At 37.1% G+C, this 18,696-nt stretch overlaps 1 protein-coding gene across 1 annotated transcript in view; it reads right to left on the bottom strand.

Annotated features, from left to right (window-relative positions):
- Positions 1–18,696, bottom strand: part of DGKI (diacylglycerol kinase iota) — a 420,356-nt gene that overhangs the window by 154,805 nt on the left and 246,855 nt on the right. The window contains 4 exon segments of the mRNA XM_055335472.1: positions 4,493–4,604; positions 6,047–6,120; positions 10,222–10,284; positions 11,213–11,268. Of these exon segments, the coding sequence (XP_055191447.1) occupies positions 4,493–4,604; positions 6,047–6,120; positions 10,222–10,284; positions 11,213–11,268 (305 nt within the window).

Raw genomic sequence — 18,696 nt, 5'->3', positions numbered from 1 at the left:
CAGTTCTTTTTCTATCTTCACATATGCCTTTTTTCCCAGAATTTATGATGCCAGACCACAACTCTCGTGTTTTTTGTGTGTGGGCACCCTGAAGACAGTGCTTGTCTTTGGGTCCCTCTCATAACTGTTCTACGTAGCAGAGTGTCATTTACGAATTCAATAAGTATTTGTGGTTCCAACAAATGTTCAATAAATATTTATGACTGACATTAAATGAATGAAAGCAGGGAGACATTTTAAATAACAAATATTAAACTGATAAGAACAGATACTACACTGGGTGTTATACACAACTGATGAATTATTGAACACTGCATCAGAAACTAAGTATGTACTATATGTTGGCTAACTGAATTTAAATTACATAAACAAATAAATGAAGGAGCTAAAAATATTACCTAGAATGTATAAAATTCCTATTAATTAGAGACCATCAGTATGACCTGTATTTTCCATATGCTGCATGGCCTTTCATGATCCAGCATCCCAAGCTACCTAGTGTCACTTCCACTGTACCTCACTTGCCAAGTATTTGGTTTCTTTTTTTAAAGATTTTACTTATTTATTCATGAGAGACAGAAAGAGAGGCAGACACAGGCAGAGGGAGAAGCAGGCTCCTGCAGGGAGCCCAATGCGGAATTCAATCCCAGGACCCCGGGATCACACCCTGAGCGTGAAGGCAGATGCTTAACCGGTGAGCCACCCAGGCATCCCAATGACTTGCCAAGTGTTTGTAAGCCTCCCCAGATGTGAGGAGAGGGTACATACACCCAAACTTGTAATGGTAAGTGTCAAAAAAAATCCAAATCCATTGAAAACAATGGTCACCATCAGAAGGTGCTAGTGAATCTATATTTTGAAAACATATAAATAAAAAGAATCTGTTATCCCACTTTTCCTACATAAGTTATGCAACTGAGTACCCAAATAATGGGTGAAATTACTCTTCATAACAATATTCCAGTTAATAAATGAAGAAGGATACAATTAGAATATCATTACTCTGCCAACCTCTAATGATTGCTGGATCGAGACAATGCTCCTCAAGGACTATTAGTCAAAAAAGAAAGACAACTAGATATTACCTATTCTCTTTTGGAAAAAGAAAATAATACCCACAAAGTAGATTTGGGGGATAGGGATGGAAGTCATGCATCTACATCCAACAAACAACTTAAAGGAAACAGCAAGAGAGAAGAACATGTTAATTGACATCTCAGGAATATTATCAGCACAATTCAAACTCAGGGAAATTTTACAGGATGAATAGCCTGGTTTCTTCAATAAATAAATGAAGAGGGTAAAGAGGCAGAAATATATAGATACATAGATACATGAGTCATATCAATCAATTACTATCAATAAATTTTACTTGAATCCTGGTTCAAACTGACAGAGCATAAGAAAACAAAGGGTATTTGCAAGACTACTGGAAATTTGAGCACTTAGTAATATTCAGATGCAACTGCCTTAATTTTTTCAGATATAAAGTATATAGTTGTGTTCATAAAATAAGTCTTCTCTTTTAAAAACACATTCAGAAATATTTATAAGTAACTGATATAATGCCTGAGATATGCTTCACATTAGTATGAGGGAGGCGGTCATAGGTGGAGATAGAAGATTGCCCATGTCTTGAATATTATAGAAGCTAGGTGGTGACACATGAGGGTTCAATATATTATTTTGTCTATTTTTATATTGGGCTCTTTTCAAAATAAATACTTATTTAAAAACACACTTTACTAATTCACCAGTGACCTTGGAATAAAGTCAAAACTGCTGTATAAATCCTATAATCAGTCCATGATCTGGCCTTTGCCTACCTCTCTAGCATCATCGACCACCCTCACTTTTCACCCCCTTAAAATGAGTTATAGTTCCCACAGAGGACTAGGATCTCTCACAATTCCAAGTGTACATAAATTTCTCTTTCTACAGAATGCCAAATCCCGCTCTTCTTCTCCTGGCAAAATTAATTTGCTCTGCCACATTTGCTTATGCCAATATAAGTTATCAATCTGTCTCGTGTGGAAGGCACACTGGACTGATGCTTATCCACCACCTGCCATGCTTGGCTGGCACTCCACCCTTTCCTGCTCTCCATCTTGCCTTGTGAACCTGACCCCCTTTGACTATAGCAGTAACTGCATGTTCCCTGGCTTCTGGTTAGACTTCTCCAGAGGGAAGCACCAGAAAAAGATCTATAGGGCCAAGAAGAGTCAAGTCACTATATCTAGGGCTCTGGCTCCCTCCCTGCCTGGTTGCCACTGACTGACTGCTTCCACTTGGCAAACATTACTCCTATCACAAGGTACTTCCCAAATAATTCTCCTTCTTGTGCAGCTGACTGCTTCCTTATCTTTGCACCTTGAGCTCAGGAATACACCACCATCCATTGCTGCTGCTCACAATTAGTTCAATATTTGTAGAATCCTTCCACAAACTCTCCTCTACTTACCCAGTTTCAGCTATCTCCTTCCCGTCCAGATACTATGCAACTGTAAACAAAAATAACCCAAGAAAGACCTGACATAGATAGAGCTGAGAAGTTATAGAAGATGGAGACTTGAAGAACATTTTAGAGAGGAAAAAAGCATATGCAATGGCCCTGTGGTACAAAAGCAGCAAGAGATGTTCAAAGCTGAGTTTGACTTGAGAGTCTACTTGAGTTAGAAAGTGAAGAAGGCAGTGGAAAGGCCGGAGAGTTAGAAATTCAATCTTGCAGGCTTACATTTCGATTTTGATCCTGAGAGTGATGCGGAAGTAACTAATATTTTCTTTGCCCTCCCAAGCCTTGGTGAAGGATCATCTTCTCTCCCACATCCCTTAACAACCTGCTGCCACACAGTCAGGAGTAGGAAGCTCTGGAACATTCAATAAATGTTCACCGAACCCATGAATAAATGAATGAGTGAAACACATGTGGCTAGATTTGAGGCTTTGGGGGTTGCTTTCAAGAATTCTTCCTTGCAGATATCTTTCTTGAATTTATTCCTATATTTGCTCTCCGCTGAGTCTTTGCCTTAATTACCATAAAGACCTTTGGAGAGAAAGAGCTGTACCTGAGCTACAACCCTGAAAATGACATCACTCCCAGACAAATCTATCACACGTAACAATCACTTCATCCCAGAGAGGGTGGATTTCATGAGGAGCATCACCATCTCAGGTGATGGACAACTTTGCTACAATCACAACAGGCTTTTCTACCAGATCGCAGTAACCTGAAGTGATTGAGGAAAAGTCAGTAGGAATCCACAAGATGAGTGACAAAGAAAGCTGCTTTGGCTTGCTCGGAGCAAGAAATATAACCTTTTTACCTTCAAGCATAAGGTATAGCACAAACCAAGTGCTAACCATGGGCTGCAAGGAGAAGCTTTTAATTTTTTAATTCATTTTATAAACCGATAGTGTGGCTTGATTTATTTTTTTTTAAGATTTTATTTATTTATTCATGAGAGACACTCAGAGAGAGAGGCAGAGACACAGGCAGAGAAGCAGGCTCTATGCAGGGAGCCCGATGTGGGACTCAATCCCGGGACCCCAGGATCACATCCTGGGCCGAAGGCAGGTGCTCAACCGCTGAGGCACCCAGGCATCCCTGTGGCTTGATTTATACTAGATAAGATGATAAGCATAATTTTTAATTTGTCTCCTCATCATTCAATAATAAGTTGAAATATGTGTTAAAACCTGTTTGAAATTGCCCTTACACTATAATTCACAATCTAATGCAAGCAAACAAAATTAAAATGTGAAGATGATCTCAGCGCTGTAGCAAATGAATATTCATTATTGTTACAATAATGATGTCTTTCTTTATTCCTGTATTTGGTGATAATGGAGCTATCCACCTTATTCTTAACCAGGCAAGATAAAGCTGAATGCAAATGACCACCTTCCTTTCTACCTAAACAAAGGTAGGTACTCAATGAAACAAAAAGGTATCAAATGGGGATCCCTGGGTGGCTCAGCGGTTTGGTGCCTGCCTTTGGCCCAGGGCAGGATCTTGGAGACCCGGGATTGAATCCCACATCAGGCTCCCGGTGCATGGAGCCTGCTTCTGCCTCTGCCTGTGTCTCTGCCTCTCTCTCTCTCTCTCTGTGACTATCATAAATGAATAAAAAAAAAAACTTTAAAAAAAGGTATCAAATGGCAAGGTTTCTGCATTAATGCTGAGATATGTCTGTGGCATAATGCTTTTTAATTTCCATAAAAATGTTTGTATTTCATTCTGGTAGAAAATTAATCAGGAAAATGAACAAATAATATTTATTTTTGAAATTCAAACAATTGTGCATCAATTTCTTTCGTGACATAAAGAATCATATTTTTTTTCTTGTTTTCCTCAAACAATCCTATATTGCATAAAGTTCATAAATTGGTAAAGTAGGAGAGAAAATTAAAGGCTAAAACCCCAAAATCTATGAAATCAATAAGCTCTGTAACTTATATATATTTCATTTCAATAAAATATTGCATTGCTCACCAAAGAGGCCATAGTGAACCCAATGACTTCAATATAACCATCATCATGACGCTGAGGTTCAAAATCATGGTGATCTCCTGGGTTCCCCCAGGGCATTGTGCCAGCACAATATCTGCAAGATAAGATTAAACACAAAATTAAATTTATTCCATCTCTCTCATGATTGTCACTAGGCATTACCTTACAGTAAGATCCAACATGTATCTCACTTAAGAACAGTTTCCTGTTCTTGGTGCACACCTTCTAATAGAAAAGAAAATGGACTTATCATTTCCAAATATTCATCTTTGAAAATGGGTCACAATTTTATAACAAAAGTACCTCATGGTGCCCAACTATATCCCTAACTCACTGTTTATTAACATTTCTCACTCAGTGATCCATTATGTTTTTGTCTATGATATGTCGTGAGTTATCCACGGGCAGTTCCGGAATTTGGTCTCAGAGGAAGACATTGCATGCCAGCAGAAAAGGGCCAGGAAATGGAGGTGGGTACACATTGGTCATTATGTGCATAACTAAGATAATAAATAACCACCAGGAAGGTAAGCAGAGAAAGGTAGCTGAGGAAGAGTGAGAAAGGTATGAGGAAAAGATAAGAGATGAAGAAAAAGAAAGAGAAATAAAGGAAATTGGAAACGTAGAGGAAGCAAAATAGAGAGGAGGGCAGCAAGAAGGAAAAAAGAGGAAAAAAAATAAAGAAGATAATGTTTCCTGAGAAAATAATGTTTCCTGAGAATCTAGGTCTTTTATGGAAATAATGAAGATGAAAACCTTTTGAAATAAGATTGTAGGTGACTCTGCTGAGCACTGCCAAAAATAATCAAGAAACTGTTTTCCTAGCCATAGATTTACATACAACTCTCATTTCAATTAAATTCAGTCTAAATAGAACTTATCTGCAGATTTTGAGTCTTGAGTTGTGTGGTTTGCAAATAACAAAGGGTCATAGATTCATCCCTTCCAAAATCTTGGCTTGGGAGTCTAGACTCTAATTTTGTACCACTGAGATAATGTGCTTATTTTGAGTCTAGTTAATCTTAAATACCCCTTTCTCCAGAGGTATATAATAGCACCAAAGAGAGTTGACATCCTGGCTAGAAAATGCTCCTCTAATTGATCTTATTTTTTCAAAGCAATCATCTAGCAACAATTTTGAATGAGTTCCATGCTAAAATCAGGCTGCATGGCTTCCTAACAGCTTTCAGGAAACTGAGAACAGGGATTTATTCAAGTCTATTATTCTTGGGAGGGAGAGAGAATCAGTAATTGAGAATTATATTAAAATGTTCCAGTAAATAGGGGTGCCTGGGTTTCTTAACGATGGATAAGTATATAGCATGCACACCACATCGCATTAAAAAAAAAAACACCTACCACAGAGAACACTAACTAAACCGAGAACAAAATGATCAGGCCTGAAAACCCCTAATGAGTCAGTAAGATAATTTACTTTCACTGTTTGTACCTAAACATTTCCTATAATGAAAACTGATAACCTCATGTCAAACAGAGTTCATATCAAACCAAAGAAAAAGGATGAGCAGAGCTTACCTGGGTATATTTAAAAATACTATACACTGGAACTTCAGTTCCTGAATCTTTGGAGTGAGATCTGTTCCATCACACTGCAACAATCAGAGTAGAAAAGGGGTTTTTGAAGTAGTCACAAGTCTACAAATTTTATCAAAGATAACTAGGTTGGCACAGTGGTATATATCACGGTCTTCCCCTTGCCCTCAACTCTGCTTACGTGGATGTCATTACTGTGACTGAAAATGTATTCTGATTACAACTTTAGCAGACCCAGGGTTCAGAGCATGGTTTTATTTTAATAGGAAAACAAAGCTGCCAAAATAATTTTTCTCTGGCCTCATAAACAAAGGAACTGCCATAATTCTTAACCTTGGATTTTTAGATATTTTGACTTGTATCAACCTTAAAAGATTTATGAACATTTAAGGGCATAAAAAGGAAGCCTTGATGAGACACCTGGGTGGCTCAGCGGTTGAGTGTCTGCCTTCAGCTCAGGGCTTGATCCTGGAGTCCCGGGATTGAGTCCCATATCGGGCTCCCTGCATGGAGCCTGCTTCTCCCTCTGCCTATGTCTCTGCCTCTCTCTTTATTATTTCATGAATAAATAAATAAAATCTTTTTTTTTTTAAAAGGAAGCCTTGAGTTCAGGCTGTAGTGATCTCCACCACAGTTATCCAATCCAAACAATAGGGATGAATATAACCATTTATTCTATTTGCTTTCTGAAAATAATTTTTATTTTGAAAACACTAAACATAACATTTTGAAAACTGTTTAAGAGGAATATATCCTGCAAGCTTTAAAAAAACTATTGTAAATCAGTGGTATCTCCTTTCGGGATTTGCTTTTACACATTTAATGTCCTACAGACTTTGACTGGTCTTCTGAGATAAACTGCTTTTCTGGATTTGGACATGAATGACCCCAGGTGTCTCAAAGGCCTCAGGCTGGCTTGGCCCCAATATCTCTGTACGGAGCTTCCCTCATGGTTAGCACTTCCCTTGAGCATCCTCCAACTAATCAAAGAAAAGGCTTTCATTTTCTTTTCTCATTTCCCACTGGTGACAAAAGTCAAAAGAAGAAAATTCTAGTCACAACTATAGACTTCTCAATGTCAAAGGTGTACTTCTGTATTTGCTCTCCTCATACCCTCATCACAGAATTCCCCATTATCTTCTCCTTTGGAGAGCAGAGTAATGCATTCCCAAGCCCCCTGTGAATTTTTAAAGACTTCTTTCAAAAGAGTGTACAATCTAAGAACAGTGCTTCTCCTAGCATTATTGTCTCTCGTTGTTTTCCCAGCTGATCTTAATGCAGCCTAATTTTAACGAGCATGCCCCAAAAAAATTGTTTCCAGGAAATATTATAGCCCTAAATAAACAAAATATTTTAAAAGGTGATTTAGAAAGGAATCAAATTCTAGACATTGATTGAAGGTGTTTTTACAATATCCTCAGACACCAAGAAAACATGAAGTCTCCCAATTTAAGGACTTGAAATGATTGATAGAGGAATATACCAAGGAAGATACCTTAAAGTATCAAAATTGAGTGTTGTAAGTAACTAAAACTTTAAAAATAGGATGTGATACATTAATAGCATACAAAGCAGTATTGTTTGCCTTACAGAAAAAAAAACTATAAAATTATCATATTTAGAACGGAAATCTTTTTAAATTTTCTACTTTTTCTTCCTGAGAAACATGTTAGTGATTCTGGGAATTTATCAAATTATAAAAGAGGGCACTTTACCATCTCTCATGCTTCACAAAATTTCCTTACATATTGCTGCCTTTAAATTTTGTGTCTCTTTAGAATAACAGCGGGGTGTCTGGGTGGCTCAGTTGGTTAAGCATCTGCCTTTGGCTCAGGTCATAATCTCAGGGTTCTGGGATGGAGTCCTGAGTCAGGCTCCCTGATCAGATGGGAGTCTGCTGCTTCCTCCACCCCTCCTTGACCCCCATGCTCTCACTCTTTCTCAATCTCTCAAATAAATAAAATCTGAAAAAAAAAAGAACAGCAGCTTTCAACTTTTTTCCTATTTCAAACACACAAAGGAAAATATCTACACATAAAATATGTTCCTATACAGAAGCTCACATATTGATAAGTCATAAGAAGAAGAAAACATGGGAAGGAGGACAAATAATGCTGTACATAGGATTTTGTTATTGTCCTATGATTTTCTGATGTAGTAGTCATGCAAACTACTCTACATTTATGCGAGAGATTAACTACTACCTCAGAAACACCTGACTTCACCCTGTGGCAAAAATGAGACAGTCTGTTATTACATTAAATTGCTCTAGCTAATCTTCTATCCTTTCCATCTCTCACTCAAGAAAACATAGAAATATTCTGTATCCCTGTGTGACACATCACAATGGTCAGTAATTGTTGTTCAAAGACATGTCCTGTTATGCCTGTTTTAAATGAGGCAAGTAAACTCTTTTGGAAGGTTACCTGGTTCCCCGAAAGTCATATATCTCATAAAGGTGGACCTAGGACTGAATCCCAAATATTTCTATTTTGTTTCTAATCTTTTTTCTCCTCACAAAAAAAGAAGATGGTATTACACAAACCAATTCACCTGGAATATTGCCTGTATTGGCTGACAGCTTATCTTTCCTAGTTATCTGGGTGCCATTTTGGTCTCTTTGTAAGCTTCTTTTAATCCCTGTTATATAGTCACCTATGTACAAGATACTTGTCATCAGGGGGAGTGCTAGATGTGGAGACAAACTGTCTAGTAGTTAGGGACTATACAGAGTTTAATTTCACTGCAGCTGACTTGAACAGTAAATGCCATTCAATATGGCCACTGCCCCTGGGCAGTGTCGCTGCCCTTCCTCTCAATGTAAAAATACTGGAAAAGCAGGACAAGTTCATTTTTCACTGGGTGGTCACTATTACTTAAATTTAATAACCATAATTTTATCAATAAAAGATCTTCAGGAGCAGTCCGGGTGGCTCAGCAGTTTAGTGCTGCCTTCAGCCCAGGGCCTGATCCTGGAGACCTGGGATCAGGATAGGAGTCCCATATTGGACTCCCTGCATGGAGCCTGCTTCTCCCTTTGCCTGTGTCTCTGCATCTCCCTCCCTCCCTCTCTCTCTCTCTCTCTCTCTCTCTCTCTCTCTCTGTCTGCCTCTCATAAATAAATAAAATCTTAAAAAATCAAAATAAAATAAAAATAAAAGATCTTCATAGTTCAGTGGACCACTGTCTTTCTTGCCTCCAGCTTTAAGAAAGCAGTACCTCCCCTCTAAAGAGTCTCTACTACTAGGAGATGCTTGTTTTCACTGCTATTGCATGAGAACTAAACTACCCAAAAGTGATGCCAATGGCCTTTGACACTAGAGGTAATAGCTTTTCTCTCTTCTTTCAACTGACTCAGGAGACTGATGTCTCATACATGCTTTACAGATTGGTGATTATGAATTTTATGAATTTTTCTTATTGAAGTATAATTTACATATACAGTGTTATTAGTTTCAGATGTACAACATGATGATTCAACAATTCTATACATTACTCAGTGCTCACTGAGTGAAATCATCTGTCTCCAAATATCATTTCTATAATCTTACTGACTATATTCCCTATGCTGTACTTTTCATGTCCATGACTTATTTATTTTTTAACTGGAAGTTTGTACTTCTTAGGTCCTTTTATTTCACCCATCTCCCCACCCACTTCCCTGTGGCAACCACCTGTTCTCTGTATTTAAGAGTCTTTTTCTAAGATGGAGTCTCATCAAGTAGCCCTGAAATAAAGATATTTATTTGGTGAGCACCTATTTCTATGTCAAGACCCAGCTCAACATCACTTCTCTGATGAAAGTATCCCTGAACCCACCATAATCAGTTTCCATTCCCCTTTTTGTGCCACCACCATATTGCATGCATAATCAACAACACTAACTACAATGTTATGCAGTGACTTACAGGCCCTCTCTGTAATGGAACTGTGAGTTTCTTCAGGAGTGAAACTAACTGTCTGTTCATCCCAGCAACTAAGACAGTTCCCAATACAGAGCTATGTTATCAGAAATGTTGGCTGAATGAACTATATTAAATGATCTCTGGAATTAAGGCAGCCCACTGATTAAGTATATAAACTGGTATTTGGGGTACATTATTTGCAGCATACATATTTATATTCAAATGAACTGAGTCAACACATTCAATACTTACAACAACTTTAACATGTTTGGATAGATCTCTAGAACTTCTCTGTAGGAAATCAGAAAAAGCTGCCTATACCACAAGGAAATAAAGGGGAAAAAAACAAATTTAATCACATGGTTATGCCAAGTCCTTGCTTCCATGTTATAAATAGTTCCTAGTGCTTCTAAATTATTCAAAATATAAAACAAGTTCTTTTCTTGTTAAATCCAAAACAAAATGCAATGCAGTAGTTGTCAAGATGAAAACTTTGTTTTCAAACTATAACCTATAATAAAATTTAAGAACACAAATAGAAAAGTGAAAAAGTAGATAATTCCAAGGGCCAGTTTGAAGATTGATTTTGATGACCTTTCCTGACCTCCTACTTGACCATAGGGTGTTGATATCATCTTTAACTTGCCACTAAGAACATCTTGCTTCACCCTTTCCTCTTCTATTTCAATTGTCTATCCAGTGTTATAAATTTAAACTATATTTTCTTTAAATCAATATTTTAGAGGTGCTTCCCCCCGTCAATGGTCATGCATCCCCAGGGATATTCCTGAGAAGAAAGAAAAAAGATCTCCTTTACTCACATATATCCTTTCATGAGAAACTGCCCATCCTCTGTCAATTTCTCATCCAAACATGGATGCATATGAACTCCTATGCAATCCACATTCTTATCCAAGACTTTCCATACATCTTTTAAGTCTGCCTAACTGTCTCATTCTCTAGATTGGCTTTGATGTTTTTCATGTCACTCCTTGAATATCATCCCCTCAGTACAACATGTAGCCTTAGGCTTTAAAGTTCGAAGTGATGAACACCAGCTCCCTTTCTACCAACTTAAACACATCTTAATTTTAAACCAAGACATTAAACCTTAATCATATATAGACATACTTGTAAACATCTCAGATGTGTAATTATTTTTAACATAGTTAGCATCCTTATTATCAATGGTGAATTAGTATTAAATAATACATAATACTTATAAAATACAATATATACTTACCCCTGCATAGAACATTTTATTTCGAAAACGACTGTTGAATTTCTCTGGATTTGCTTCTGTGAAAGGAAAAAGGTAGTTTTGTAATAGAGACCTCATTAAAGGTAGTGACTTCCATTAGCACTCTTACTTCCTTCCCCCCTCTCCCCACCCCACAGATCCAAGAGATTCAACAGCCTTATTATCATCTTTCCCTTAGTTACAGGCCAGTTGGTATAGTTGTCTAGTGCTACAAAACTGTAGCTCCAAAATGGCAGCATCAGCATAAACGGGAAGCTTGTTAGAGATGCAAATTATTAGACTCCACCCTAGACCTACTGAATTATAATGTTTAGGAGGTAGTGTCTAGAAATCATGATTGAATAAACTCTCCAGGTGATTTGTATGTACATTAAAAGATGAGAGACTCTGGACTCTATTCAGAGTAGAGGGCTGGCAGGGATCCAGGGCAGAGGTGAAAGGATGAAGGAGGGGGTGATAAGAGGTGATTATTTGCTTTGACCTCCATAAGGCATGTCTTTTATAAACTATGTATGCTGAGCAGGGAGCCAGACATGGGGCTCAATCCCAGCACTCCAGAATCATGACCTGAGCCTAAGCAGATGCTTAACCAACTGAACCACCCAGGATCCCCTATGTTCTATTTATGTAACAATCCTTGAAAAAGTAATTTGACTTAGTGGAGGTACATAAATATACATATATGCAGGTGAACTGCTAAATGCCCTCAGGGCATTCAACAGCAAAGGCTCTGGCTGAAAAATGGTTTAATTTTGAGTTTGGTTCTGTTAATTATATAGGTTGAAGACCACAAAAAAGTTAAGTAAGAATCTGTATTGGAGAATGTTCATATGAATTTAAGGGATTACAAAATCCCAAAATGAAATATTATTTCCTTACATTCTTTCTAGTAGAATTCCAAGACTTTCTGATCAGACCTACTGTCAATGATTTGCCTCCTGTTATTTTATTCCAAGTGCTCATTAATTCCTTCTTCAGGCAAGGTGTCTCTTCAAATTGTTTCTCATCAGACAGCTGGCCAGCTAGCTGAAGCTGTTTAAGTCCTGGCCCTATGTTTGAATGGCAAATCTCAACAATTGTCTAGATGAAGAACAGTAGCAAAGAGTTCACTCACTAAGATTGTGCAGAATAAGAGCTGTACCATCTCAGAGAATAATCCTAGGCATAGGATTGTTAGATAATTTTCATGATTATTAGAATATAATATTAGCACATAATGTGGAAACTGGGTGATATCTTGCAAATTTAAAAAAAAAATAAGGTAGTATGTTGTAAATTGAGTACTTTAGTATTGCCTAAATTGAGCACTTTAGTACTGCCTATAATATTAGCACATAACATGGAAACTCTTGAGAGTTTTTACATATTTAAGTTTTACATATTTAAGTTTCACACCTCTCCTTAAACATTCACTCTGTTCTACAGAATTAAGTACTCTAAACCCTAGAAACAAAATAAAACAAAAGTCGAAGGTTAATTTGTAGGCAATACTAAACACAAAAAAAGGATAAAAGTGGTACTGAGTGTTCTACCTCCCTGGTCCCCATTTGTGGACCCCAAAGTCACCATTTTTACAGTATGGGTCTTTAGAATAAATATGGCTGCTAAGTAACATTGTTTATTTGTTTTTAACCTTTCTTAACCCAGATTTGGCTGGGTACCATTTTCAGTTGCATTAACTCTTGCTTTATGGAACCAGAGGCAAAATTAGAATTTTTGTTGCAATGCAATTTACCAGGGGTACATAATTCCTAATTTTAAAAAGAATGAAAGAAAAATAGTCAGATCTGGCCATCAAGCAAGTTACAATAAAAAAAATGCAAAATAGGGCAGCCCGGGTGGCTCAGCGGTTTAGTGCTGCCTTCGGCCCAGGGCCTGATCCTGGAGACCTGGGATCAAGTCCCACGTCAGGCTCCCTGCTGCTTCTCCCTCTGCCTGTGTCTCTGCCTCTCTCTGTGTGTGTCTCTCATGAATAAATAAATAAAATCTTAAAAAAAAAATGCAAAATGGCAGAACCATAGTTCTGACATAGAATTTTTTCAGGGCACTCACATCCACAGCTATCAAGTGAATCATGCATCAACTATTACATTTATTTTTCAAAAATATTAATTTACAGTTTGAAAAAGATTCACATTCCTAAGGGATTTTCCTATGAGCCTATTTATTTCTCCTTTTAAAGAAATAGTTTTCTCTCAAGATACAGAAAATGTTCTGTAAGACCTAAAAGAGTAGAATAAAATTAATAAGTAAACTGAGGTTTTGATGATTTCACCAACACAGTTAATGAAAACAGTTACTTCAAACGTAATTTAACTAGATAAAATTCAATTAATATGTAAACTAAACAAGATTAAGACACTAGCATTTAGAGAGATGTCAGAAACATAACAAGGTAGGAGAGTCATACCTATGCTTTGGCCCTGAGAACAGAAAAGATGGAGGTAAATTCTGTTATCTCTGTTAATAGTATAATGGTATTATACTAATGACTCCTTGATTGAGCCTACTTTGACGATTAAATACTTTTTCCATTTTAATATTTACCCTACTCCAAACAGCCTCGGAAACAAAGGCTGACTAGAGCTGAGAGAGGTGTTGGGTTATGTTAGAGCTTCCCCAGTCCTGCAGAAGCCAGTCCATTAAAAAGCAAGGGGAAATCTGCAAATAATAGTACTTAATCAGTCCTTATTGACTCTTAAAAGTGTTGAGTGGCTGAATATATCTACATGTATGTATAAGAATTGACAGGTCTTTGAGAAGGTCCAAGGAACGTGGTTCCCAAATATATCAAAGAAAAGGGACATAGAGAATCGAGAAAGGACCAGTAAGAAAGTTTAAGCATTCTTGTTCCTTAAGGAAATTGTATCTGTTAATTGGCATGACGTCAACCATGAAACATCATTCTCAAGAAATGCCAACAATACTCAAAGTATCCCAAGACCCTAATACTGGAAGTACTCATAACTTATTGCTGCAATTCTTCAATTGCCCATCTTCCTCTTCCACAAGGACACAGTGTAACCAAGTGAGATCTAAACACTGTGTATGTCTAGGACATTAACTTATTTCTAATCAGATGGGACACCAACATTAATTGTATTCATTTTCTATTCCCCAAAACTTGGTAGCTTAAAACATCCATTTATTTTCTTATTCTCTAGGAGAAAATCTGGACTGAACTCTCCTCTACCTAGGGTCTTACAAGGCCCAAATCAAGGTGTCAGTCTGCAGGGCTCTTCTCTGGTGGCTCCATAAAGAATTCACTTTCATGGCTGCCTGGGTGGCTCTGGGGGTTAAGATTCTAACTCTTGATTGCCTCTCAGGTCATGATCTCATGGTCATGAGATGGAGCCATGATTAGGTTCAGCACCCAACAGAGTCTGCTTGAGATTCTCTCTCTGTCTCTTCCCCTGTCCCCCAACTCATGGGCGTGTATGTGCTATAAATAAACAAATAAAATCTTAAAAAAAAAAAAAAGGATTCACTTCAAAGTTTATTCAGATAGTTGGCAAAACCTATTTCCTTACAGGTGGAAGAGTGAAGTTCTTTTTCCTTGCTGGTTGTTGTTGGCTAGGGTTCATTCTCAACTTCTAGAGCCCACCTGCAGTCCTTGGCTTGGGATCCCCTCCACTGTCAAAGCCAGCAATGGCATATCAAGTATTTTTCACAATTCAAGTCTATCTGACTCCCCTCTGCTACATCTCTTTGACTTCCTGTTTAACTTTCCACTCATGCTTTTAAGGGCTCATGGTGTTACATTGGACCCACTCAGATAACCCAGAATTATCTTCCTTTTATTAAGGTCAGCTAATTATTAATCTCAAAACATTTAGAAAGTCTTTTTACCATGTAAAATAACATAACCAACAAGCATGACACCAAATAGCAAAGATCATAAAGGCCAAAGTTTTACCTACCATTACCCACCCTCTGGTCCCCATGATTCACATCCTTCCCATGATGAAAAACATTCATACCCTCCAAGGTCCCCAAAGGTTTCATCCCAAATTAGGGCATCAACTCAAAATCTAAAAAGCTCATCTAAATTTTATTAGCTCAAACTTCCCAAATCTCACCATCTAAATCACCTAAATGATTTGGCTCTAGATATAATCCAGTTATAATGATAATAAGGTTCAGGGTATAATCCATTCTATTGATTTAATATTAATCCCATTTTTATGTACAGCATGGTAACATCTGTGCCATCAGAATAGGATCCTAAACCCTACTTTCGTCTGTAATTGGTCTAAGAATATTAGGGGAGATATTCACAAAAACAAGTTCAACTCTATGTATATAGAAATCAATAAGCAATTTGAACTGTACAGAACTCACATTTTCCATCTTCTCTGCATTAGCTATGTACCTAATTGTAAGACTTCAGTTATATATACATAAATGATCCCAAAATCTATACCTACAGTAATAATGCCACCTTCAATTTAAATTGTATGTATCTAAAAAAATCTTTTCTTCCAACTTCCTCTCCCATTAAGGACAAATATGTTTACCAATACTATCCATTTTTCTAACACCACTGTAAAAATCTGTCATTATGTGTTAATTGGTCCACATCTTTACACAAGCTCATTTGTTCCTCTATAGTTTGCTGTCTGAAATGCCCTCAGCCACTTTACTTCTTTTTTACATATATCATACTCCTCCTTTATCTTTCAGCTCCATCCTACCCTTTCTGGAAATTTTCCTCTGATTCCTTTCTCCTGCCAAATTCCTGTATTATTTATTGCCTGTACAACTAACTAATCTTGTCCCTGTTGTATATTCCTTTCTACTTCTACCTTTTATATTATATATGTGGCCTATCCTCTAATTACACTTTCCATTATTATAACATTTATTAAGATAGCCATGGCCTTGGCACAGAGAATATAAGATGTGGTCTTTTGCCCTCATGAGTTTAGAGTGGAGGAGATAGATTTGAAAATCAGAGGAAGGGATCCCTGGGTGGCGCAGCGGTTTGGCGCCTGCCTTTGGCCCGGGGCACGATCCTGGAGACCCAGGATCAAATCCCACGTCGGGCTCCCGGTGCATGGGGCCTGCTTCTCCCTCTGCCTATGTCTCTGCCTCTCTCTCTCTCTCTCTCTCTGTGACTATCATAACTAAATAAAAATTAAAAAAAAAAGAAAATCAGAGGAAAACATCGTTCTTTATATGCCATGCAAAGGTGCCTATATCAGATGAAGTGACAGTCTTACATAAAGGGAATGATCAAAAGTGTTCTTGAATCTTGAATGAAGAGCAGGTGCCATGCAGAGGTTCAAAATGGAAAAGAAGGTTACAGACAGAGAACCTTGGACACTGAGAATTTCTCAAGGGCAAATCAAGCTTGAGTCTCAGTACACAGACATAAGACTGATAGTGTGTCCTTTGCAGTGATGATGATGATGAAATTTAGCAAGCCATTGAACATCTTTTTAAAGAAATCTGTTCATTCGCCATATGAATCATGAAACATTCATAATCCTTAGAAATATGCCAATCTGCATGTTTCTATATATTCAATGAAAATTGTAAATTTTAAATCAAATTTAAATACTGCCTTGTCTAGAGTCATAATTGTATTTCCCTGACCTTGTAGCATAAGGTTCAACTCCTCTGGATAAGTAATTTCAATGAGGCAGTAAAATTTAAGCATCCAATCTCAGGCTAAAAGTTTGAGGTGCTTAATATCCTTCATGTCCAAAGAAATGACAATCTAATTCATATAGCTGGCAAAGTGAGACCTAACTTTGCCACCTGATAACCATAATCATTGTTAACATGGCTATACATTAATAGATGAGAATATTTTCAATGCACTTGCTCAAGCACTGTCATAATGCAATAATTATTAAAGTTCTGGGCAAGACTCCAGCTGAAAATTAAATGGCCAATTCTGTTACATCTCCAAGTTCTGTTCCAAATGACTGCACTTTCTGATATGCAAGCAACAGTTCAACCATGCATGGTTTAGCCACTTTAATAAGAAGAAAGCATCTCTATTTTCCAATCAAATGAACTAACCCTACCTTCTGATCAAATATAGAAACAAAATTATTCAAATGTTTAATTTTTTATATACAAAGGCAATCAAAATGTTAAGACTATCTTTACTCCTTGCTTGATTTTCTACTGGTAATTCTAAAAGCATTTACACGGTAATGCCACCAATAAATGATCTCAATTGTGTCTAATTATCCCCTCTATTCAATGGGCTATTTCACATATATGCCAAAAATAGTTTTTGCAATTACATTTTTAAGGACTCTGCCTTAGTGAGATTTGTATTTATTACCCATTTCATGTAGATAGATTAGCATAATTCCCAAGTACACACACACACACACACACACACACACACACACACACACACCTTACACATCTTTTTCTTAATACCTAATAGGTTTTTCTATCCAAGCTCATTTTTTTTATAATGGCTCTCATGAGGCTTTGAATCACCCTCCAAGTATTTCATGGCAAAGGATACAAGTTTTGTCATGATGCCTCCAACTGTGAATGTCTGCATTTGAGAACAGTTTGAAGTGTCAGCAATTAGTGTTCTTGGCTTGAGAATAGCCACTTAAGACCAAAAGAAACAAGTTGAAAATATAGCCTTCTCTTTCTTTTTCTTTTGCAGGTGAGCTTGAGGTTTCCTGACTATCCAGGTAAAAATATGGGAGAAAATCCAAAGAAACAGAAAAAAGTAAAAAAAAAAAAAAACAAAAAACTGGTTTGGGCAATTATACTTTTCATCATAAATTAATGATTTTTAATTAATGCAAAATGAGTAATAGGTCAACAGATACTAAGAAGTCCACACTTCTGGTATAGCCATATCAACCAAATCTCTATACCATCTTCATGAATATTGCAGATTAGTCTCAGTCAGTATCAATCATCCCTTATCAGCTCTTCAGTGGCTGGTTTTCCACAAGGGCTCCAGCTTACCTCCAGGGCAAATGTCTGTAATACCATTTCATACTGCTTGAAAGCATTTAAATTACTAAGCCTCAACAATAAACTATTCAAAGACTAATACTTTGAGTCTTTTAACCAATTGTTTTATAATTACAAATATATTAAACTATGTATATATACACCAGAGTTTGCATATTCCTCTCTATAAATGAAATAGTCCCACAGCTTAAAACTAAACAAAACAAAACAAAGAAGCCCATGACTTTCCTTCAAGAATTCTCTTCTGAACCCAATCTTTCCACCTTGATGTCTCTGCTCCTGTCTCTCCAAGACACTGAAGTTTCATCAGAGAACAAGGAAATGTATCATGAGGAAATTGTCAGATTAATTGGACAAAATATTGGGCTCCTTTGAATGAGCTCGTTGTCTGCCACTTACTCATTTTGGCCTCTTTTCATGCCATATCTATTTTGGGAGATTCATGCATTGGTGATACTTATAAGTATTGTTAAAAAAAATCTAAGGATTTTATTAGTAAGCCC

Source organism: Nyctereutes procyonoides, unplaced genomic scaffold (assembly GCF_905146905.1).
Source record: "Nyctereutes procyonoides isolate TBG_1078 unplaced genomic scaffold, NYPRO_anot_genome, whole genome shotgun sequence".
NCBI lineage: Eukaryota > Metazoa > Chordata > Mammalia > Carnivora > Canidae > Nyctereutes > Nyctereutes procyonoides.
Note: the sequence above shows the minus strand (reverse complement) of the source record. Positions and strands in the feature narration are given on the sequence as shown.